The following is a 22155-nucleotide window of genomic DNA, read 5'->3' on the forward strand; positions in this document are numbered from 1 at the left end:
ACAAGAATGCCTCTTAAAGGCGTATTTTGGATTTCCGAGCATGCCCGGATTCTTTCTCCGGACTGACAAACTCAATTTCCACCCATGACCCCATGTTCTACTAGTTCACCCCGGAAATCACTCTCATTCGCTGACCCGTCACTAGTTTTCTACATCGCCTCTCCCCCGCACCCCGGACTTTGCAACTCCACAATCCAACCCCAGACTCTGGGACCTAATTCCGCATGACTATGATTTCTTCACATTTCCCTGTTCTCCTTCGCAATGACACTCAGCTGAATCATCCTGGTTGGGATATAAAGGTGCCTCTTGGACCTTGATCTTCCTTTTTCTTTTCATCAGACATCTTCTCATCATTTCAAGAAGATATCAGCTCGCAATGGCAACTCAGACTCAGGATATCGAACGCGAGTTTTCGCGTGATGAAAAGTCTGGGATCATGCATAATGAGCATGCCCAGGGTGGTTTATCTCAAGAGGATGCTGATTTCTTGAACAACTTTCCCGAGGAGAGGAAGAAGGCTGTTATTCGAAAGGTCGATGTAAGTTCTTCGTCCAATGAGTACTTCTCTTTACTTACGCAGATCAGTGGCGATTAATTCCTATGCTTGTTCTCTTATACCTCATTGCATATTTGGACAAGACCAACATTGGTAGGTTTCATCTAACGTTTTCTATAAGGCCAATCGCTGACTTGATATAGGAAATGCAAAGATTGAAGGCATGACTGATGACTTGCACCTCAAGGGTATCGAGTACAACATCGTCACCGCCATCTTCTTCATCCCCTTCGTCCTCTGCGAAGTTCCTTCCAACATGATCCTTCACAAGTTCAAGAGACCATCTTGGTATATGGGTGGCATCGTCTTTTGTTGGGGTGTCATCATGACTCTTACTGCCCTTGTGCAAAACTACGCTGGTCTCTTGGTCATTCGATTCTTACTCGGTATCTTTGAGTAAGTCCGCTTGATATCGCCAAGGTCTCGTAATCAGGTACTGACTTAGATAGGGCCGGTTTCCTCCCCGGTGCAATCCTCATCATCTCAAACTGGTACCTCCCCAACGAAACGCAAACCCGAATCGCAATCCTCTACACATCAGCTGCAACAGGCGGTGCATTCTCAGGCCTTCTAGCCTTCGCCATCGCTAAGATGGACGGCATGGCAGGTATGGAAGGCTGGCGCTGGATCTTCCTCATCGAAGGTCTCTTCACCGTCGTCGTCGCCATAATGTGCGTCTTCCTCCTCTGCGATTCACCAGCCCTTTCCACACGCTGGCTCGACGCCGATGAGATTCGATACCTTGAACTCCGACAACTTAGCCGTCGGGCTACAGTTCCCATGGACTACAAGGAGAATGATCATTTCAACCTCCGCCTTTTCAAGGATATTCTTATGGATTACAAGATTTGGCTTTTGTTCTTCGCGAACTGGTCGAATGCTGTTCCTAACTATGCTATGAAGTTCACTATGCCTACTATCCTGAGGGGTATGGGGTACACTTCTTCTGATGCGCAGTTGATGACTATCCCTCCTTATGCTATTGGAGCTATTTCGGCTTATGTGTTTGCTATCTTTGCTGATAAGTACTCATGGCGCGCTCCTTTCATCTTGGGACCTCAATGCTGTCTTGTTGTTGCTTTTATCATCTTGTTTGTCAAGTCCAGCAACATTGAGGACAACATTGCTGTTTGTTACTTCGCCGTCTGTCTCGCATGCTTTGGGTAAGTCCTCATCCACCATCCTATACTCGGTTACTAACAATTAGCAGCATGTATCCTATTCTTCCTGGTGTCAACGCCTGGAACGTCGCCAACACGCCCGACCCCGCCAAACGATCCGTCAACATTGGTCTTCTCGTTTGCGTCGGCAACATCGGTGGCCTCATCGGCTCTTACATCTACCTCGAGCGTGAAGCACCCCGATACCCAACTGGTTACGGAACTTCTCTGGCTTTCGGTTTGGCTGGTGTTGTTGCAGTTTTGTTGCTGGAGACTCTTCTTAAGAGAGGTAATGCCAAGAAGGCTAAGATGACTGAGGAAGAGGTCAGACAGAGATATACAGATGAGGATCTTATTCGCATGGGAGAGAAGAGTCCATTGTTCAAGTATGCTCTTTAGATATCTTCATGGCATTACATAATAGGTCTAGTGGATATCACATTGGCTTTCTTAATAAACGGTTATCACATCCCCGCATAATCCTTGCTCAATTGACTTCTCAGCATCTCAGCCTCATTTACCCGCCCAACGTCGCCTAGTCTCACCACTTACCCCAACCCCAATCCGTCTGACAATCTCACACACCATCTCATAACGTGATTGGTGCCCACAGCCCAAACAACCCATGTCCAGGCAGCATCTTTCTCGCCTCTTTGATTCGAGCCAAGCATTGGCACGACACAAACCAACCCTTGCGTTACGTTGGATAATCATGACGTTGCGGTTTTTACCTTATAATCAGCCGCATTTCATCCCCTTTTTCTGCTGACAGCCCCAGATCTTACAACTTTTAGTCTGGGTTATATTCGCAAAATGTCGCGATGGCGCCAAATCCCGATGTCACTACGAGAGCGCAGCAGGTGTTAGAGGCGTGGAGTCAAGGTTTCAATGTCGGTGCTGTGATTATTCTGCTTTTGTTGGTTTTGTGCAATTATCGGAAGAATACGCTTTTGCATAAGCTTATTCTCGGTGAGGTGAGTAATTCCTTTGTTTCTCTCTATTCAATATCGATTAATCGCGAACAGCTTCTTCTTGCACTTGGACATGGGTTCTTTTGCTTTTTCGATGAACCTGAATATGGATGGTACTATTGCATTGATCCAGTATGAATTGGGTTGCTAACTTGAAGCAGGGTCCTCAGCAGCACGGCAACCCTATTATATATCTCGTACTTCATCCACAACCTCATCGCATGGCTTAAAATCCGTCCCTTCCTCCCAAAATGGGGAGCCCGGATCTTCATCATCTCACTTCTCATCGTCCAGCCCTACTGGGTTCTCGAAACATGGGCCAACTTTCAATATCACAACCATCTCGGTAGTAAAATCTTCAACACATCACGACTTCTCGAACCACTCTTCAGAGACCCCTGGTGGGTATTCACGACTATCAAACTGGTTCTAGCCATTAACGAGAACTACGAGTTTACGATTCCGGGCCTTATTCGAACTAGTCCACGATTTGGAATCATGTTATTCTGTTTGTTCTTGTCGATTGTGTTTTTGATCACTGATGTCATTTTCATGATTGCCGTGTCGAAAAGAGGGGGCATCAATCCTTTTTGGAGGGTGAGCTTCTTTGTTCTTCCATCAAGCCACTTCTAACAGGTTTTAGCTCGCTTTGGTTTTCAAATGTGCTTCTGATGTCATTTTTCTGGATGACTTCAAGAGCGTCCTTGACCGAATTTCGGAATCAGCCATGCGAAAGATCACAACGTTCGAATATCGAGACCACGCATCACCGTCTGTTAACCAACATACCTCGGTTGATTTTTCCTCGCCAAATTTCCAGCGTAAGAGCTCAAGATTTGGATCATCTTCTAGGGCGGAAATGGGCTCTATCCTCCATCCAGTGGGATCTCGAGATGATGGCCATTATGAATTTGCTTCGAACTATAGCCAGGCTTCTGTGGAAGACGGTGCTGCACGGCCATGGCTTGAGGACGATGCAAGACGTTCGAGCTCTCATTCGCCAAGACGGAGAGGGGAGTCCCAGGATAATATGATCACTATACAAGAGGTTTGTTTTGCAACAAGATGTGCAGGAGGTTGACTGACTCGATGATAGGACGATAGGGCCATCGAAGTGGAGGATATTCCGATGGAACCAGTCAGAGCGCGGACAAGAAATGACCAAGCACGTTAGGAAATAGTATAGCAGGTATAAAAATTATATTATGATAGAAATCTATATATGGTATTCCCCGTTATCCGTAAAAACATCCAAACCTTTTCTCTCATCCCATTAAACATTATACCATGCCATGTCTGCCCTAGGATTGACTTCCTATCTCCATAGCAATATGAAGCATACTCCTCGGCCACCACGTCTCCATCCCCAGAAACTCCCCAAAGAAATTCTTCCTTCTCGTATACTTCACTATCCTCCCCAACTCACAAGCCCCAATACCTCCAATCCACCAAACACCATCTAACAGCATAACCAAAACAAGCCAATGAGAGAAGATATCCATGGCAAGTCTCGTCGTCTCAGAGACATCGCCTTCACACTGAATACCCTCGTCGGGAATACTTCCTGGACTTGTGGGGATGTTATCAAGCACAGACTCGACGATGCTGAGAAATTCGCTGGGAATCCGGTTCAGGAACCACATTATTGTTCGGCGGAGGGGTTTGGGTGGTGTCGAGAATGTTACGCGGGCCATGTAATTTCGTAGCCAAGGTGATACATCTGAGAGTTGACTCAGTGCAGCCCAACCCGCTTCTAGATCAGGTTGTTGGGAATCTGTATAAGCGCTCTGATCTGGGTGAAACAGCTCATTCACGATACTGCTCAGCGCTTCGAGGGCAACAAGACAGGCTTGAAGTTCAGTATCCTCACCCGGTGACTCCCAGGATGGCTTCAAGTGCGCAGTAAACTCCAAAGCCTGCGCTCTCGTTCGTAACTTCTCCAGCGCTGACCCCGATGTCGCTGCGATAATAGGCATGAGAAGTTGCTCTGTCTGGGGCGTAGGTCCGTTCTCCCCCAAAGGAACCAAGCCATTAGTTGACTGGCTGTTCAAGGTGATGTCAGGCGGACTAGCCGTAAAGTCCTCCAAGAATCCAAAATCCTTCGTCGAGTGCAAAAGACCCGTATACGCTAAATGCGCCGCCCGAATGAGTGTCATCCAGTGTAACTGCACCGGCGCCAAACTCGTTCTCTCCCCTGCATCCAATGTCTTTTCAACGTGAATTCTCACAGCGTGATTCGCCGTTGCGTAAAGGACCATCAGCGGTGCATTCGCAACAACGTGATCGTAATGATTAGCAATTGGAATATCAGCCCTCGTCTGCCGAAGCGAAACCCTATGATGTTCATCTGCAAGAGCAAGTAAATACCTAACTTGACTCTTGTCGATCCTCTGCAAAGGTTGAGATATCAAATCGTGACATTTTCGCACAGCTGCGAGAGCGAGTATAGAGCTCATGAGGGGTTTACTTCTGAAAGCAAGATTGGGAAATCCAACTTGCAAAGCATACAAATCATCTTCATCGTAGGCTAGAGAGCGCGCTGTGTGGGATAGATAGTAACTAAAGAGTTCAAGCTCTGCGGCGCCGAGATCGACGGATGGAAGAGGGATTTCTTGCGGGAGGAGAGTGAAGTTGGGGCTTGGTGCGAGATAGGGCGACAAGCCCGGTGAGAGATCTGACGTTGAGAGACTCGCGCTTGTTGAACGGGCGTAGTATGGCGTTGGGATGGTGAGAGACTGGAATTGACTCCATGTGTCTTCTTGAGTAGGTGATCTCAATGCACGAGATTTTTGACGAGGATATTCACATGGGATGTCTTTGTCGAGACATCGTGAACATTGAGGTCTTTGCTCATCACACTATTTCCATTAGAATTGAAGTTAATTGATGATAAATGGAGGTAATCACCTTCTTCCTTCGTTGTTTGCAGCCCAAGCATCCATGTCTAGACTTTGTATGCGATCTTCTCGACCTAACATTCGAAGTCGGACTTGGTGTTTTATTCGCACTACGCGATGGTGATTCCTGGATTGTAGACATATTACTCACTTTACTCAAACGATAAGGTAATCACAACTAAAGTGTGTGGCGACTAGACTTATATATCCCCATCCTCTCAATTAAGCTTACATCGTCACGCTCAAAATCTACTTGTGAGTGGTTGACGCGAGATCCACAGTCGAACCGCAGTCACAATGATTTGAATTAATTTCTCAGCCTCGAAATTGAGCTACGTAATCACCCACCCAATGCAATACCCGGCGCCGCGGGCCCACGCGGAGAAAAACTGCGCCTCGCTAGGCTCAGCCTCGAGAATTTGGAATTTCTGTCAGCGCGATGACCAGCCAATTGGGAGAGATGGTGTGTTGGGTGGTCGGCCAGAGCGAAAATGGACGCCGAATTGCGACGTTGGACTGACATGAGTGACGTGCTACTGTACCCAGTCTATCGAGAGATGCCCGACATTTAAGTTAAACAAAAGCTGCCGGGGTCCCCAGGGAGCGGCTGTCTCAGTCTCTGCGCAATGCAGTCCAATAGACTTACAAGAGAAACATGTAGGAACAGCGTCACATCAAGCACCTGTCGCAAAAACAGCCTAATACGGTAATGAATACTACCCTGCGATGCTATGCTGACAGTGTGTGAGTCGAAGTGTCGGTGAGCTAATGATTGCCGCTAGAAGAGATTTGGAAGGGCGGGAGAATAAACTCGCCGATCATATGCAGTCATCTTGCTGCATGGGGTTATCGGCAGTGGGCGTCGAAGCCCCGTGGAAGTGATGATGTCGAGCATGAGGATTAGGCAGCGACATTAGCAGCAGCTGAAGTCTGCAATCCTCACTTATCTGTATATGATGTAATATTACTATTGAAGCACCTGGGAGCAGAATGGATATCATGGAAAGTGGAAAGATGTGAATAGTGTAGGGTAGGTGATATCACAAAAAATTGTTAGGCTCATGTCAATCATTAATATTTTCCATGCTGGTACAATGGTATTTACATAGCCAGTTCCTTCTGTGCCCTAACAAACAGTTACACCAGACAATCCAGGTATCCCATAAACTCTCTGTCCAGGGGGTATATGCCAGTCGCTCATTACCTATCCACCTCAACACTGCGTACGATGTGCGCGCTACGGACGCCCATTCTATAGTGCCTCCGAAAGCCACTCACGTGTTCTTCCCCTTCTTCCTCCCTGCCTTCACTCTCTTCTATTTCGTCATATTCGCTATGTTCGTTGTCATCTTCTGGCTCTTCCTTGATATCAACATCTTCAATTGTAGGCGCAACACTGTTCTGTTCTGCCGAGTGTCGAGGGCTTTGAACTACAAAAATTCTCAGCTTCAGCCTCAAAGCCTGCGATTCGTCGTGTTACCTGTACTCCGTGCCATGGACTGACCTACGGCGCTGTTCTCAGGACCTCGATGGCTTCCTGGTTGAAGCCGATGGGTTCTCTCTGGTGCGGTCGCCTCATCCTGCATGCCCCCGGTCGGTGGGTCATTGCACCACTCTGCATAGTATTCGATGTACTCTTCAACGGATTCTTTGTTCCGAGTGCGAGGGCAAGCCTTATCGTAGACCTTGAGCTTGTTCAACGGGACCCAACCCGACCTGCAGTCATATGGGAAATCTTGAGCAGCACGAAAGAAAAGACCCGGAAGGCTACGCTTGTGAGCCAAGTCGCCATTGTCTTCATAGCCAGGGGCCCAAGGTGACGGAGTAAGATCCGTGGGTTTTGCACCATCATAGCATTTGGGGATTGTTGTGTGGAGTTTTACGTCCTGTAAGACCTTCTTGAGCTTGAAACGTGGGAAAGGTCCCCACGGAAGGATCATGAGAGGAGAAAAGGACTTGGTTCTGTCATTATACAAGCAGACGATGTCGCCCGGCTTTGCATTGATGATTCGAGGATCAACATCCTTGAATGCCTTAGGAGGCACCCAATGAGCGGAGGGATTCTTCCGTCTCCCGCGTTTCCCTTTCTTTCGTGTATTCGCGTGCTTCGGGCGTTCGGATGGCTCTTCATCTCCATTTTCAAGCTCTGTCTCGTTGCCATCTGGATCCGGAGGTAGGGTACAGAGCGCATTGTTTTTCTCGGCGAGCTCGGTATTGCAGTCAGACACATGGGTGCCCAGCACCTGAACAACTTGCTCCTCTGTGGTACTAAAACTGCGGCCGTGGTTGTGATAGAAATGGTCATATGCATCCTCAACAACATCCTCTCCTCGGAACTGGATATCGCAGTCCTTGCACTCCAAGATGTACCAATTTCCTTGGCGAAACGGAAACTGCACAATCCTGTACTTGGCTGGAGCGTCGATACCCTTGTAGACCTCGTTGAAATTGATAGATCGGTCTGGTGTAAGGGAAGGTGTTATTTCGCCTCGACGACTGCGTTTGATGGGTCGATTCTCATCGCGCGAGATGTTGGAGGATCTTCGTTGAGATGCAGAGGTTCGGGGCTTTCTGCTCGACACACGTTCGGCATTGTCGGCCAATGAGGGTTGGGATCCAGCGGTCGCATTGCGCTCTGGCTCGGCTCTTTCCAGACTATCGTGGACTGCAGAGCTGCGCGAAGGTGTAGGTATCGAACTAGTTGGAAATGGAGCTCGTGGAGCTGGGGGCGTGGGTATCGAATCAGCTGGCAGGGGCGCTTGCAAAAGATTTTGTGGAGTTTGGGATGTAGAAGCTGCGAGCGCCTGAAGGCTTTCCGGAACCGTACCCCAGTCGTTGAGGAGCTGTTTCAAAAACAGAGCTTTGTCTTTCTCGATTTCCTCCTCGAGCTTGAATTGCTCCAAAACGAGGGTCCTAAACGGCCGGATATCAATCTTGCCAGCTGTGTCCTCGCGGAATCTCTTAGCATTCTGCTGGGCCAGCTCCTCGAGCTGATCGACACGTTGCTGTCGCGCAAGGATCTCTGGAGTTCTGAAGTAGTTGTCTAGCGCTTGGAGCCGCGGCACCTTGTCCAGGATGGACTTTGAGATTGCGAGTAGATCGTCCATGCTGGACGTCAATCGGGCGGCACTTCACAAGAGTAGATAGTGCGGGAGCATGAGAAGGATGTCATGAATGAATTATCGCAATCGCAATCGCAATCGCATTCGAGAGAGAGTGGAGGATGGAGGAGGGATATGGGAGATGCGGGGCTTGACAGTGCAGTGCAGTCGGGAGCCGTGTTTGCTCTGACGGGGCTTTAAGCTCGAGCCAATGGACGTTGGGTGTTGGTTGCAAGCGAGTACGCTAAGTATCAGCCAGCAATCGGATAAAGACTATCGAGGCTCCCTATTGGCACATGATTTCTCTTCCCTCTTGTCTCAGCGGGAAGCGACAGTGAGTGACATCCTATATCAATGTAGGAAAAGATATTAAAGCATATGTATCAAGGAGGCATAAGAGGAAAAAAGTATATATACACAGAAGTAAAATTGCAAGACAGTGAAAGCAGGTCTAAGCTTGCACGCAAACCCAGTAGTCCACCCACAAGCTCTTACAAGTCGACCCAATAGCAGGATTCCACTTGAAAAGATTGGCCATCGTGATCTTGTAGTAATTCTGAATTGAGGCGCAAGTAGTGGTTGATTTCACCTGATGAAACTTCTTACAGTTCTTTGTTATACCGCTCTGGATAGGCGAAGGAGTCGTGACACCGTTGCTTGGCTGGGTAGGTGTAGGCTTTTGTCCAACTACGCCCACGCAGACGTTATAATCAACCCACAAAGTGGTGCATTTAGAGCCTATAGCTGGATTCCATGCATAGAAGTCTGCGAATGAGATCTTGTAGTAATCCTGAATCGAGGCACAGGTCGTTGTTGATTTGACTGGATGAAATTTGTTACAGCTCTTGGTCATACCCGCCTGTATCGGCGTGGGCGTGGTGATTCCATTGCTAGGTGTTGTAGGAGTCGGGGCTGTCCAGCCAACTACACTGACACAAACCCAATAGTCCACGAGTAAAGACTGGGAATTGGTGCCAACGGCGGGGTTCCAGGAATAAAAGTCCTTGAGCGGGAGTTTGTAGTAGTCTTGTATAGAGTTGCAGGTGGTAGTCGATTTGATGAGATGGAACTTGTTGCAACTCTTGGTCATACCAGCCTGGATAGGCGACGGTGCCCGTTGGTAGGCTTAGTAGACTGCGTAGGAGTTGCTGTATGTCCTATGACAGACACACAGACCCAGACATCAGCCCACAATCCTGAGCAACCCGTGCCGAGCTTGGGGTTCCAAATCGTGAACTGGGCTAGGGTTATGCCGTGCTTGGAGGAGACTGCATTGCAGTTGTCACCTTGCTCGACAAAGTAGAACTTATTGCAGTTCGAGACCATGCCAGGCTGGATTGGATCGGGTGTCTCGACACCATTACCACTGACGGCAGTTGAAGATGGTTTTGTTGGGGTTGTCTTCGAAGGAACGAGCGTGGTAGAGGACGGAGGAGCCGTGGTGAACTTGGTCGTGGTGCTGCTGATAGGGACGGGTGCTTCTTTCTCTTGAATGCAATACGAGAAACTTTCTTTGAAGTTCCCGCATTCTGCAGTGATGGAAGGGTTCTAACGTCATCCATTAGCTTTGATCGTTATGGGATAACGGTCATAGAAAAGTACAAACCCATCTGATCAGGTCTTCCAAAGACAGGTTCCATGCGTAAGGGATCAGCTCGCATGGAAGTGAACCATCGTTGTCGTACCATGAAGCACAGTTCTGTATGGTTCCCGGGGCTATAGGCATAGACAACTTATCATCGCGCCGGTGATGATGAGATGAGGAGCCATGGCTGGCTTGGAAAAGAAGGGAGAGAGCCCCAAGATGGAGGAGTTTCATAGCGAACAGAAATGAGAGGAAATGTTGTAATGATTGCTTGGGTTAGCCAGGAGCATGTCTCAAAGTATGGATTTTCTTCATCCTATATACACTTTACAACGTCTTGGGAATTCAGATAGTCCCTCATTGTAGACAAATAGTTCGTCCGCGCTCTGGATTTGTCTCCATTCAAACTATATTAGAACTGTACCACGGTCCCGGATAAATAACATGTAACCATCTGAGTATTCTTTTTAATTAGCGCAACAGCTTATCTCGGCTAACTCAGCCCCCAAAGTTGGTCAGAATAACCTGGTATGAAGAGAAGTTGTCTAGACTTACATGAATCAGGACACCACTCCCAACCAATCATACCACTTCACAGCGAGTCAAAAAGGTTAAATATATGCATATTTCTGCATGTCGGTTCAAACTGCAATACTACTCGTACGTTCCATATAATTTTAGCCGAACATAATCAAATGCCGGGGCTTGCATGTTCCTACGCCGCAATCACTCTCATTGACCAATGCCGTCTCTGATCAACAACCTCCAGGTGACATGGTACGGGCCGCCTTGCCGAGTCAATGCAGGTACCAGGGCACGAATGTAGATAAATATGCCATACAATCCCTTTTCCAAACCCGTTTTCCCCATACAACCAAGTACTGGACCAACAAAGGATCGCAAGCATGAACGTTTCTCTTCTCCTCGGGTCTGTCCGCTGCGTTCCGGTCCCTATGACCATCAAATCATACTAACATTACAACTAGAGTGTTCTTGGGAACCTTTTCAGTCCTTGGCATGCAGGCGAAGGAGAAGCCTTCGCCACCATTTCCCATTGACCTTGGCGTCAGTCTCATATTTCCTCAGCCAAATGAGACTTACCGCCCTGTCTACCCTTTTCCTATCGTGTTTGCCCTTACTGGAGCGACCAAGGCGTGGCCTTATGGCTTCAAGCTGCAGTGGCGTTTGGAGGGCAACTGGACGACTCCCATCAAGAAAGAGGATGTGCCTATCGTCTATGGATCAGCTCCAGATTGGCTTTACAGCTCAGGGTCGCTTGATCCAGCGACGGAACCATACTTTGTGATCAATGCTACAGGCATCATGGGTAACACTTCTTATACAGAGTGGGAGCTTGGATGGAGTTTGTCAGTTCTCCAAGAGTGCTCTCCTGGACCTGAGCGATATTGGAAGTATGGGTCCATCAACTTCTCGACATCATCTTCGGGCTTACTCCCCAATTACAAGCCCAAAGGGCCCTGCCCCCTCGAGATCCAGCACACTCGGTTCTTGGACAACAGAACAACGCCAAAAGGGGTGACTGGGGATAGGAGGTCTGAAAGTTGCGTGGTGGTCACGGATCAGGAAGGAGAAGGTGATCCGTGTAGTATTGACACTGGTCACGAACTGGCAACCGTGGTTCGTGCTGAGATGCTCAGGTACGCAGAATGCTCAGATAATCAGTCGTGGCCTGATGAGAAGAATTTACTTGGTCCAGACTCTTGTCGGCGTCTGTATCCTAGTTCCAAGGACGCCGAGGATGTGGCAAATCTGATGTTACCTGCCGCTCTGACTGTAGTGGTAATGGGGACTGTTGTTGTTGCTTTCTTCGCTATGTAATTAAGTTCTAATTCTTATTCCTTCAAGAGACGTGATCGTACTGCTTGGCAAACCTGTGCCACATTTCTACCTCTCATACGGCGGCCGAATCGTTCAACAACACCATGTTTTCTTTGAATGATTGAAGAAATGGAGGATTTGTTCCACCACACAGCCATCGGATCAAGGAGCTTTGTCCCGAACCTCAGTCTTCGCATCCTTGCCATATGGTCATTTGAGCGAGTTGTGAAGACCCTCTCCAAAGACAGACAGTCTATATTCTCTCAGTATGGTGATACATCTGTGGGCCTTTACATTGGAGACAAGGTTGTGCCAAGTAGCGTTGCCAACGTCGTTATCGAGGCGTTGGTGAAGCGTCTTCGAGAGTCTGGCATGCCAAGAAGCCTTGGAGTTCAGCTTTGTGGCGATGGTCGCAATTCTGACTACACCTCTGGTGTCATGATCGACACCAAACCTGGCCTGCCTCGCTCATCAACGCTCAAGTAGCTGTGAACGGGTGGAGCAATGCTACGTGTATCGACGGATTCCAACACAGCTCAAACTTTGACAGCTTCCTCATCGAGACCATTAAGGAAGATAACGCTGTTTCTCGGCCCTCCAACTCCACGGCACCGAAGCTCGCCAAGCGCGCAGAGTGCAGAACCATTCAGGTCAAGTCGGGAGATGGCTGTGGCGACCTAGCTGAGCGTTGTGGAATCAAAGCAGCCGACTTCACAAAGTACAACAGCCAGACGAAGAATTTGTGCTCTACTCTGATCGATGGCCAGCACGTCTGTTGCTCGTCTGGAGACTTGCCTGACTTTCGGCCCAAACCGAAGCCTGACGGCAGCTGTGCAACATATACTGTCGAATCAGGGGACTTTTGCAACAAGATTGCTGCTGCAAACTCTCTCAAGGTCGAAGACATTGAGAGTTTCAACAAGAATACCTGGGGCTGGTCTGGGTGCAAACTCTTGTTCGACAAGGCAGTGATTTGTTTGAGCAAAGGCGATCCCCCAATGCCTAACCCCATTGCAAATGCAGAGTGTGGACCTCAAACGCCTGGCACGAAGAAATCTGAAAATGGAAAAGATCTTGCGGATCTCAACCCGTGTCCTCTGAATGCATGCTGCAACATCTGGGGACAGTGCGGTGTCACAGCAGACTTCTGCAAGAACACCACGCTTGGGGCTCCAGGTACTGCAAAACCAGGGACCAACGGATGCATTTCCAACTGCGGCACCGACGTCGTGAACAACAAGTCTCCCCCCTCGTCTTTCATGAGTGTCGGCTACTTCGAGGCCTGGAACCAAGACCGGCCCTGCCTCTGGATGGATGTTTCGGAGCTTGAAAAGAGATCTGAACTTACCCACGTTCATTTCTCATTTGCTCGACTTACTGATAGTTTCGAAGTCGATGTCAGCCACGTCTCCTACCAGTTCAACAAGTTCAAGAAGCTTAAAGGACCCAAACACATTCTTGCCTTTGGGGGTTGGGTGGACTCTACTCATCCTACCAAGTATCACATCCTTCGCAACGCAGTCAAGATGGAAAATCGACTTCAGGTCGCAAAGAATATTGCTGCCTTCATCAAGAAGCATGATCTTGATGGCGTTGATATTGACTGGGAGTATCCTGGAGCTCCAGACATCCCAGACATTCCAGACATCCCCAAAGCCGACGAGGAGGATGGGAAGAATTACCTTGGCCTGTTGACCCTTCTCAAGGGCCAGCCCGGTGGTTTATCACTCTTCATCGCAGCTCCTGCTTCCTTTTGGTATTTGAAGCCCTATCCCACCAACAACATCGCCAAGGTAGTTGACTACATCATCTACATGACCTACGATCTGCACGGTCAATGGGACTACGACAATAAGTGGGCTTCTCCCGGCTGTCCAAAAGGAAACTGCTTGCGTTCCCATGTCAACCTCACAGAAACCATGGGTGCTCTCGCCATGATAACCAAGGCTGGCGTGCCGTCGACCAAGGTTATTGTTGGAGTTACAAGCTACGGAAGGTCCTTCAAGATGGCGAAAAAGGGATGTGTAGGTCCCATGTGCACGTTTTAGCTCGCAAGGGCGTTTGCACTGGCGAGTCCGGATACATCTCGAATGCGGAGATTGAGAACATAGCTAACAAGCAGGTAACCTGGTGGATTGACGAGAGTGACTCCGATATTCTAGTGTACAACGACACTGAGTGGGTTGCCTACATGTCTGACTCGACCAAGAAGAGGCGAATTTCCAAGTATCAAGGTCTTAACTTTGGAGGCGTCACCGACTGGGCTGTTTATCTTCAGAAGTTTGGCAAGCTTGAAGATAGCAACTTGATCGAGATCATCGACAAGGACGGCAAATGCAAGTGGAAGACGAAAGACGGGTTTATTTGTCTGGACAAAGCCGTCATAGAGTCTGACATGAATCCTTAGGATCGTTGGAATGGTGTACGCGCGCCGTGCGCCTGGAGAGACATGGCGTCTTCTTGGGTGGACAAGCGATCGTCTCAGAATATCAACATCACCGGAAAGGAGAACGCGAATAAGTTCTCTAGGCATGTGTCAGACCTTGCTGATGGTTACGAGAAGTTTGACTGTGCATCGTTTTCTGTAGGTGTCAATGGGTGCGAGCAGGAAGACAAATGCGAGGATACCCGGGACTCAGGACCTGCCGGCTACTTTATCCTCAACTCTTTCACTAGCATACATACTGTAAGTCGGCCTCCCTGCCATACACTGTCGGTGGGCTAATTCCTCTCTTAAGACGTTCAAAGGCCTTTGGCAGACTGTCGACAAGGTTGAAAATGGCATGCAGTCAAAGCTAGAACAGCTGGTAGAAACGTTTGCTCCAGATGTGGATGAATCAAACGAGTTCAATTTGATTGCAGATTTTCTCGGAATCGCCGTGGGGATGTTTGCCGCTCCGCTCTTCAACAAGAGTAAGTTACTGAAAAGGAACCTTTATTGTTGATGGCTTGAACTGACTTTCCTATCAAGTTATGAAGACGAAAGACAGTCCCACGGCTGACATCAAGGACCTTATTGCGAACACGGCTTCTTGGGGAGCCACTCTAGCGAAGGATATCCAGAACAGGTTCGTCTAATTCACCCTTTCAGTCGTGCCACCTGCTCTAAAAATCATGGATAGCAAGAGGGAAACGCCCAAGAGCAAAGTCGCTGGCAAGCTCAGCGAAATCTCAGATCTCTGGACCGAGTCCATCGAAGCTTTTACTGAAAAAGCATTCCGCGGAGGCGATGAATCCGTCGATTACATCGGAGACTTGATTGCCGATGGCAAATTCAACAATGACGAAGTAACCTTTGACATGTCAGATCTTCGAAAACAACTGCGCAAAGTCTTTTTCGCAGTCCTCATCCCCGAGGCTTGGAAAGTTGGCGCCGGATATGCTCCCGCCTTCGTCATGGATTCCGGTTACGATTGCAATGCTGTTGGGCCTCTCGACTACGAGTACATCGCCCCGAGCACTGGTGAGGAGATGGGGTACTGCTACCAAGGCCGGAGGTATTATCTCCTTGCACCGAATGGTCGTGAGCGGAACTGTGATCCTCAAATACCCGGTGGCACAGGTGGTAATCCTACAGACTGCAAACCCAACTACTTTACCGCGCCGCAGGGAATAGAGAACCTGGATCCTAAGAATCAGGATACTTATGACTGGGGAGGGATCACAGCTTAGGATCTCGTTGCTGGGTAAGTAAACCTGAGTCCGGATAGATGGTATTATGCTAACTTACATCACAGGGCCGTCGAGGGCTGGAAAGCCAACAAGGAGAAAAACGGTGGTGGGTTTCTTGACCTGACAAAAACGAGCAACTATGACTTTCTTCTTGACGATAACTCAGATGAGGTCAATATCAGATTGCCCGGTTTTATCCAGATTCCAGTTTGTTCGCCTGAAAGAGCGAGAGGGGGATGGAAATCCTTCGATTCATTGTCCTCGAGTCAGAAGTAGAAGGTCTTTGAGCAGCTCTCTTACTACCCATGCTGAAGGCCCTATGTCTTTGAAGATCCTTTTGGGCCGGTCGTGTAATCAATGAGATGATTTGGGAGCTGGAATCTAGGATGTTGGGCTGCTTGATTGTCTTCATATGTGATTAATATTCTTCACCTCGCCGTTTGGCGATATCTTGTATTTTAGCAACTCATTCTTTTCTTAGAACTTGGGAAAGTAAACAATAAGGCCCTTGGTTCTGTACTATCATGAAGTTATACCTCCTTCGTACTTCTAAATGAAAACCGAAAGGCCACGAGTCCATGAACTTTATCTCAGTATGGCGGCCACAACGGCAACTGGAACTTGACTGCTCACGGTGGCTCTAAGCCCAGTCCCAACGGCGGCTCCAACAGTGGTTCCAAGTGTGGTTCCAGTGGCGGCTCTCAGACCAGCTCTAACGGTGGTTCAAGCTCTGGTTCCAGCTTTGGTTCTAATCAAGGCCCCAACGGCTCTATTGGCGGCGGTTCCAAGGACACACAACCTAGCATCGTACCTGGTATCAGTTGGGCTTGTAAACAGGCCATTGAAATGCTCTCTCTTCTTGCTACAATTGCAACCCTTTTTTAATCAAATTCCTCTTCACCTCTGAGTTTTGTTTCCCATCTGCAGCTTTAGCTTGCTAGTAGCTTAGTAGGTTTAACTATATCCGGCTCATTGCCATTGAAGATCTTAAAAATAGAACAAGTTTTTCTTGAATCGCGCCCCACGATTGGCTGAGAGTAGCCCCTTTTATGGGGCCCCAAAACTTTGACGCGACGCCTGCTTACCAAATAAAGTAAACCAACTTTTTCTTCAGCTTGTTGATTTTCAAACTGAGATATCGTTTTGTAAGAAAAGCGATGACCCGTTCCTATGCCTTCGAAAGGTTCTCGAAACATCTTAAAACGATGTATTTTACTTGCTTTACTAAGCCAGACACTACCGGCCTCAGCTGAGCAAATCTGGCAAAGTAAGCCTTGGATTCGAAAGTATCCATGCAGTCGCGGATATCAAGGCATAGGTCCAATTGAGATCACTCCATTTTGGATCGACAGCTTTCGAGGATCATGGAACATGGATTCAGAGAGAAACTCAGCGACCTTAGAAGTGAACATCCTCGCAGTCCATAATGCATCGCTGATGAGTTGTGAAAATATTGATGTTTCTTCACTGAGAAACTCGATTGACTTTCAAGTTCTTGGCCGCTCAGTTGGGAAGTTGGAGAATTTCTCGAATAATTGTCCTTTACCTATTACAGATACTTTGACGCCGTAAGTATAATATGTGTCTCTCAAGAGCTTGTCAGAGTGCTAATTGAACAAATAGGATTGGACAGACGCGTCTGAGCTCCTATCATTTGCTTTACAGTTTTCAAAGTACTCATCAGTTTCAAACTCTCGAATCAAAATTCAGCTTCAGAAAAGAAGATGGCCAAGAATTGGATTGCGGGAAAGCGAAAATCACACCAGACCTGGGTGACGGGATCTCAGCAACTTTGACATTCGTGCCACTTGCCATTCTGATTGTCGTCACTCTCTCATCATGGCGAGTGAACCAGAGCAGTCCCACCTATGCCCGCGGCCTCAATGCTAGCTCGTTGTGGTCAGTTGTTCTGGACGTGACGAGCTACCTTCGCTACCTGCAGTTCGCCTTCATAGCGGCATCGATGAGCATTGAATATCCCGGCTTCTTTGTCCCTGCAGTGAGCAAACTCTCCTGGGCTTCTTTACTATACTGGTCAGGTCCATTCAGCAACGGATACATGTATGAGGGGCCGACAGGTGGTATGTACGCTAGCAATGCTTCTTATGGACTTGGTTTCATGACGCAGATGCTTCGATACCCCAATATGCTCAATACCTTGGCGAACTCCCTGATCAACCTGATCATTTTGACTTCACCGATATTCTTTCTCTTATTAATCTCATTCTGGATCTTCTCCCGTTCGAGTTCGGTGCATTCTCTCCCTTTTCTTTCGATTCTGCAGAAGGCTGCCTGGACAACTATTGGCGTTGCACTTTGCTTCTTCAGTGTGCCTTTACTCTCCTACATCTCATACGATCTTATCCTTGTTGGCTACCTACCAAACTATCGCATTGGCTTAGCTGTCGTAATGCTACTCATAATTCTCGCAGCCGGTCACTTTCTCGTCCAAGTGCTGGATGACCAAGCAGGTGACCAACTGAAACCACCGCGAGCCAGCCAATTGGAAACAAATAACCCTAATGTGAATTTTCATACACTATGGCGAATACTTTCTCGTCATATTCCACATACAGTGCCGCTTTTGCAGGCCATTGGTGTTGGCGGCCTTCAAGACTTTCCTCTTGCCCAGCTCTTCATGTTGATTGCTTGCGAAGCCTTCATCATTATTTCGCACTTAAATTCAAAACGAAGCATGCTGGTAAAAACATCAACAACAATATACGTATCAGCCATGCGATTGATTCTTTTATTCCTCACTAGCATATTTGCTATGCCCATTACCGAAGCCACGAGACAATGGATCGGATATGTGGTATTGATTTTGCATGGACTTGTCATACTTGCTGGATTCTTCATCAAGCATGCATGGAAGTTACACGAGACTGTATTTGCAGCCGAGGCTATGGACCGGGATTCCTCAAGCCACACTACTGGTGGAGATTCTAATCTAGTTCCTGTGAGCCTTTTGCAAGAATCATTTTATCCCCTTGCTAATTTCTTTCTGCAGTCTATCCATATGGACTCTTTAGACACACATTCAACCGCAGATCTCCTTGAGTATCGTCAGGCCCCAAGCAGAGAACCCTCGACAAGAGATTTCCAACCAGATCCATCGATATTTTACAGACCACCGAGGTCTGGGGCAACAAGCCCTGCTTATTACGCACCTCGACCAGCCGCTGTTTTAACAAATCCAAGATCACCAGCAACTGACAACAGCAGTCCTAGCACAGGGCACTTTAGCATAGATCTGGCCCTATCAGAGGTAGCATTTCAGCCAGGCATCGACTACTCATTTCGCGAGTCTGACAGGTTCTATGGAATTGATGAGGAAAGGGTGTTCGTCTCGTCAACGTCAATTCCAGACGTGGACACAAATCCAGGGCTTTCGTCAGGAATGAGGCATGATGAAACGGATAGGAGTCAATTGAAGAATAAACTGATGGCTGGGCTTACAAACGCGTTTACGAAGCCCAGGCCAAAAGCACATGAGAAAGGATTTCAGGTCAAGAGACCACCGAGGCCTCCTTGATCGACATCGAACATATGAATCCTAGTTTCTATGCTTAGTAAATAACATATATGGCTGAAATCGCCGAGCAATAATGCTCTTATTGCTGTGATATCTAGATATGATATTACAGTTCTAACTCATACTATTTCAAACTAGAAAACGGATAAAGGCTTGCCTATATAAATAATCATATCATAAGACGCGGATGTTTTTAAAAACGTTCATTGGTTGGTTTGCTGTCACAAGATTAGCCCCTCACGCCAAGGCTTGTCTGTCACCTTTTGATTCATGATAATTATACGTAGTCTTCCTAGGCAAGCTCATACTTACATTTTATCACTGTCTGCATCGACAAAATGGACTACAGCTCGTTACCTCAACCTCTGCCTAGGCTCATACCTGCTGATCAGATTCTCCCAATCATGAAACGAATCGTCGGTCAATATCAGACCGTACGAGAAAACATTATTGAAAGTGTGGATGTACAAAAAGCCAACTTCGACAACTTAATTCAGCCCCTAATTGATATTGACAACGAAACTCAGGGTGATATTGCAATCATTGCCATGCTCCGTTATTCATCTCCCGACCCAGCATCTCGTCAGGCGTCGGAAGAAGCATGTGCTCTTGTCAACGAAGATCAAGCCGCCTTTACTGCAAGACCAGATTTCTGGCCGTTACTCAAAGCTGTCAAAGAAGCCTGTCAGGAGATTTCTCTTCATTTCGAAGCTCGAAAGTACCTCGATAAGTTGTTTCTAGAGTTCAAGCAGTTTGGACATGGTACTTTGCAGCCTGTTCAAATTCATGAATACCTAGAGAGAAGAAATTATATCGACGGGATGCGGCGAAAGTATAACCAGAGAATCAGAGAAGATGCTGGAGGTCTTTGGTTCTCTCTTGACGAACTAGCCGGTGTAAAGAAGCATGATCTAGATCGCTTCGGAAAAGACCCAGAAAAGCATGACATGCGATTTGTTCGCTTTTCAGCAGCTGATTCTTTGGTTTTATACCTAAATGCCTCCAAAAGTGCCACACGGAAGAGAATGTACGTTGGCAATGTCAATAACCTCAGTCAAAACGCCAAACTCTTCGAGAAGATTGTTGTGGAGAGAGATTTGAACGCTCGTCTTGTGGGCTACGAGAGTCATGCGACTTATCGACTAGAGAAGAGGCTGATGAAGACCCCGGCTCAGGTTGAAAGTTTGTTGGCCGACTTACACGATAGACTACTAGCTCGTGGGCAGCACGATATGAAGCTCCTAATGGATCTGAAGAGAAAGGAGTCCAGGGAGAGTGCCAAAATCACTGAATATGATGTCAACGCGATATTTCCTTGGGACTATTGGTATTACGCCCGTCTAGCTGAACAGCACCTCCATGTCGATCCCGAGCAGGTTGCCGAATATTTCCCAATCCAACATGTTATCTCTGTGATGTTGGAGATGTTCTCTGGATTCTTGCAACTGCGTTTCTGTCCTATATCTCAGGAACAACTTGACGGTTCAGCGTGGCATGACGATGTACGAGCTTATGCTGTTTGGGATGGTCGCGAAGCATCGAAAGGTCGATTCATTGGCTACCTCTATATGGATCTTCTTTCAAGAGATAACAAGTATTAGGGTAACCAGAACGTCAACCTCCAATGTGTAAGCATTCAGATGAGTCAGATAAGTACCGACTTCTAACTCAATATTCCATCAGGGCTACCTGAAAAACGATGGCAGTCGAGTATATCCCGCAACCCTTCTCATGTGCTCCTTTCCGCCACCTGCACCTTCAGCTTGCACATTCCTAAAGCACAGTCAGATTATCTCTCTATTCCACGGTAAGAAGCCCCGTACAAACCAACTAAATACACAGGAGCTCACTAGATCAGAGTTAGGACATGGCATCCATGACTTGCTGGCCAGGACGAACTACGTGGCCTTTCACGGCCATAGGTCACCACCAGACTTTGCAGAAGCATTCAGTGTAATGCTCGAGAAGTGGTGCTGGATGAAGCCCGAGCTCAAACGCTTGGGTCTTCATTATACAAGCAAAGATCTGCACTTGAAGGAGAAATGGCTTCGAGAGCACCCAGGAGAGGATCTCCCCCCGGAGCGTATACCCGATGATACCATTGAGAGGTTGATAAAGGGCCGTCAAGTGACGCGCTCGTTGTGTTATCTTCGTCAATTGTGAGTATTTCTCGCTCAAAAGGCTTCTGAGCTAATATTGCTTTTCTAGGGTTTACGCCCACTTTGATATGAAAGTTCATCATCCCAGAACCCACACTGAGCTACGCAACATGGACTCCACCAAAATATTCAACGACCTCCTTGAGAAGCTGTGGCTTGTTCGCGCACCTCAACCAGAGGACCAAGGATATCCACATGCTGATCTAGGTCATCTAGTCTCTGGCTACGATGCAGGCTACTACTCATATCTCAGGCGAGTTGACCTCAACCTAACTATAAAAAATGACTAATTGGCTATTATTAGTGCTCATGTGTTTGCTGAAGAGTTCTTTGAATCGACGTTTCTTGAGGATCCTAGGAGTGTATCCGCCTGGGATAGGTATAGGAAGGGTATTCTTGAAATTGGTGGAAGTAGAGATGAGTTGGAGCTACTCGTAGAGTATCTGGGCCATATTCCTACTGCGGATCCGTTGCTTCGTGATATTCTACAGTAGCTAGTTACTCAAAGGTTCGCTAAATATGTGTCTTCTTCAGACCTACACAGCAGTGTCACTTCCTTAAGGTTAATGATATTCATGATGGCGACTTGGTCAAGAGATTAGGATTAAGGCAGTAGTGATATTCACTAGAGCCTTTCTCCTATAGTATCTATACCTTTTCCTCAGTCAATGACTCTG

At 47.6% G+C, this 22155-nt stretch overlaps 7 protein-coding genes across 7 annotated transcripts; 5 read left to right on the forward strand and 2 right to left on the reverse strand.

Annotated features, from left to right (window-relative positions):
- Positions 1–379: 379 nt before the first annotated feature.
- Positions 380–2118, forward strand: FOBCDRAFT_249317 (major facilitator superfamily domain-containing protein; the record flags this gene model as incomplete). Its single annotated transcript, XM_059610881.1, has 5 exons — positions 380–541; positions 589–652; positions 703–955; positions 1009–1722; positions 1770–2118. 5 exons carry the CDS (start codon positions 380–382, stop codon positions 2116–2118), a joined length of 1542 nt encoding a protein of 513 aa, XP_059467046.1.
- A 280-nt stretch (positions 2119–2398) lies between these two features.
- Positions 2399–3878, forward strand: FOBCDRAFT_219748 (uncharacterized protein). The gene is made up of 5 exons (XM_031180131.3): positions 2399–2693; positions 2745–2803; positions 2852–3287; positions 3334–3738; positions 3787–3878. Exons 1-5 carry the CDS (start codon positions 2541–2543, stop codon positions 3862–3864), a joined length of 1131 nt encoding a protein of 376 aa, XP_031046018.3. The 5' UTR covers positions 2399–2540; the 3' UTR covers positions 3865–3878.
- Positions 3879–3920: 42 nt separating this feature from the next.
- Positions 3921–8694, reverse strand: FOBCDRAFT_291112 (uncharacterized protein; the record flags this gene model as incomplete). The annotated part of the gene is made up of 4 exons (XM_059611780.1): positions 3921–5548; positions 6234–6316; positions 6862–7017; positions 7092–8694. 4 exons carry the CDS (start codon positions 8692–8694, stop codon positions 3992–3994), a joined length of 3399 nt encoding a protein of 1132 aa, XP_059464613.1. The 3' UTR covers positions 3921–3991.
- A 445-nt stretch (positions 8695–9139) lies between these two features.
- FOBCDRAFT_238586 (uncharacterized protein) lies at positions 9140–10507 on the reverse strand (the record flags this gene model as incomplete). The annotated part of the gene is made up of 3 exons (XM_059610223.1): positions 9140–9813; positions 9861–10236; positions 10295–10507. 3 exons carry the CDS (start codon positions 10505–10507, stop codon positions 9140–9142), a joined length of 1263 nt encoding a protein of 420 aa, XP_059464614.1.
- Positions 10508–11178: 671 nt separating this feature from the next.
- FOBCDRAFT_259172 (uncharacterized protein) lies at positions 11179–16719 on the forward strand (the record flags this gene model as incomplete). Its single annotated transcript, XM_059611241.1, has 11 exons — positions 11179–11201; positions 11260–11931; positions 12301–12594; positions 12663–14136; positions 14169–14500; positions 14642–14798; positions 14851–15025; positions 15084–15180; positions 15235–15609; positions 15850–15991; positions 16379–16719. 11 exons carry the CDS (start codon positions 11179–11181, stop codon positions 16667–16669), a joined length of 4032 nt encoding a protein of 1343 aa, XP_059467047.1. The 3' UTR covers positions 16670–16719.
- Positions 16720–16892: 173 nt separating this feature from the next.
- Positions 16893–19498, forward strand: FOBCDRAFT_219754 (uncharacterized protein). Its single transcript, XM_059609540.1, has 3 exons — positions 16893–17352; positions 17408–18743; positions 18795–19498. The coding sequence occupies exons 1-3, from the start codon at positions 16955–16957 to the stop codon at positions 19317–19319; spliced, it is 2259 nt and encodes a 752-aa protein (XP_059467048.1). The 5' UTR covers positions 16893–16954; the 3' UTR covers positions 19320–19498.
- A 159-nt stretch (positions 19499–19657) lies between these two features.
- FOBCDRAFT_317787 (uncharacterized protein) lies at positions 19658–22089 on the forward strand (the record flags this gene model as incomplete). The annotated part of the gene is made up of 5 exons (XM_059612010.1): positions 19658–20821; positions 20921–20947; positions 21003–21126; positions 21178–21478; positions 21528–22089. 5 exons carry the CDS (start codon positions 19658–19660, stop codon positions 21766–21768), a joined length of 1857 nt encoding a protein of 618 aa, XP_059467049.1. The 3' UTR covers positions 21769–22089.
- Positions 22090–22155: the final 66 nt, after the last annotated feature.

The sequence above is a fragment of the Fusarium oxysporum genome, chromosome IV (genome assembly GCF_013085055.1).
Source record: "Fusarium oxysporum Fo47 chromosome IV, complete sequence".
Taxonomy (NCBI): domain Eukaryota; kingdom Fungi; phylum Ascomycota; class Sordariomycetes; order Hypocreales; family Nectriaceae; genus Fusarium; species Fusarium oxysporum.

Coding starts and splice junctions, on each gene's coding strand:
- FOBCDRAFT_219754 (XM_059609540.1), top strand. CDS start 16,955: ATGCCTTCGAAAGGTTCTCGAAACATCTTAAAACGATGTATTTTACTT. Junction 17,353..17,407: donor ATTACAGATACTTTGACGCC/GTAAGTATAATA, acceptor TTGAACAAATAG/GATTGGACAGACGCGTCTGA. Junction 18,744..18,794: donor GAGATTCTAATCTAGTTCCT/GTGAGCCTTTTG, acceptor TTCTTTCTGCAG/TCTATCCATATGGACTCTTT.
- FOBCDRAFT_219748 (XM_031180131.3), top strand. CDS start 2,541: ATGGCGCCAAATCCCGATGTCACTACGAGAGCGCAGCAGGTGTTAGAG. Junction 3,288..3,333: donor GCATCAATCCTTTTTGGAGG/GTGAGCTTCTTT, acceptor AACAGGTTTTAG/CTCGCTTTGGTTTTCAAATG. Junction 3,739..3,786: donor ATATGATCACTATACAAGAG/GTTTGTTTTGCA, acceptor ACTCGATGATAG/GACGATAGGGCCATCGAAGT.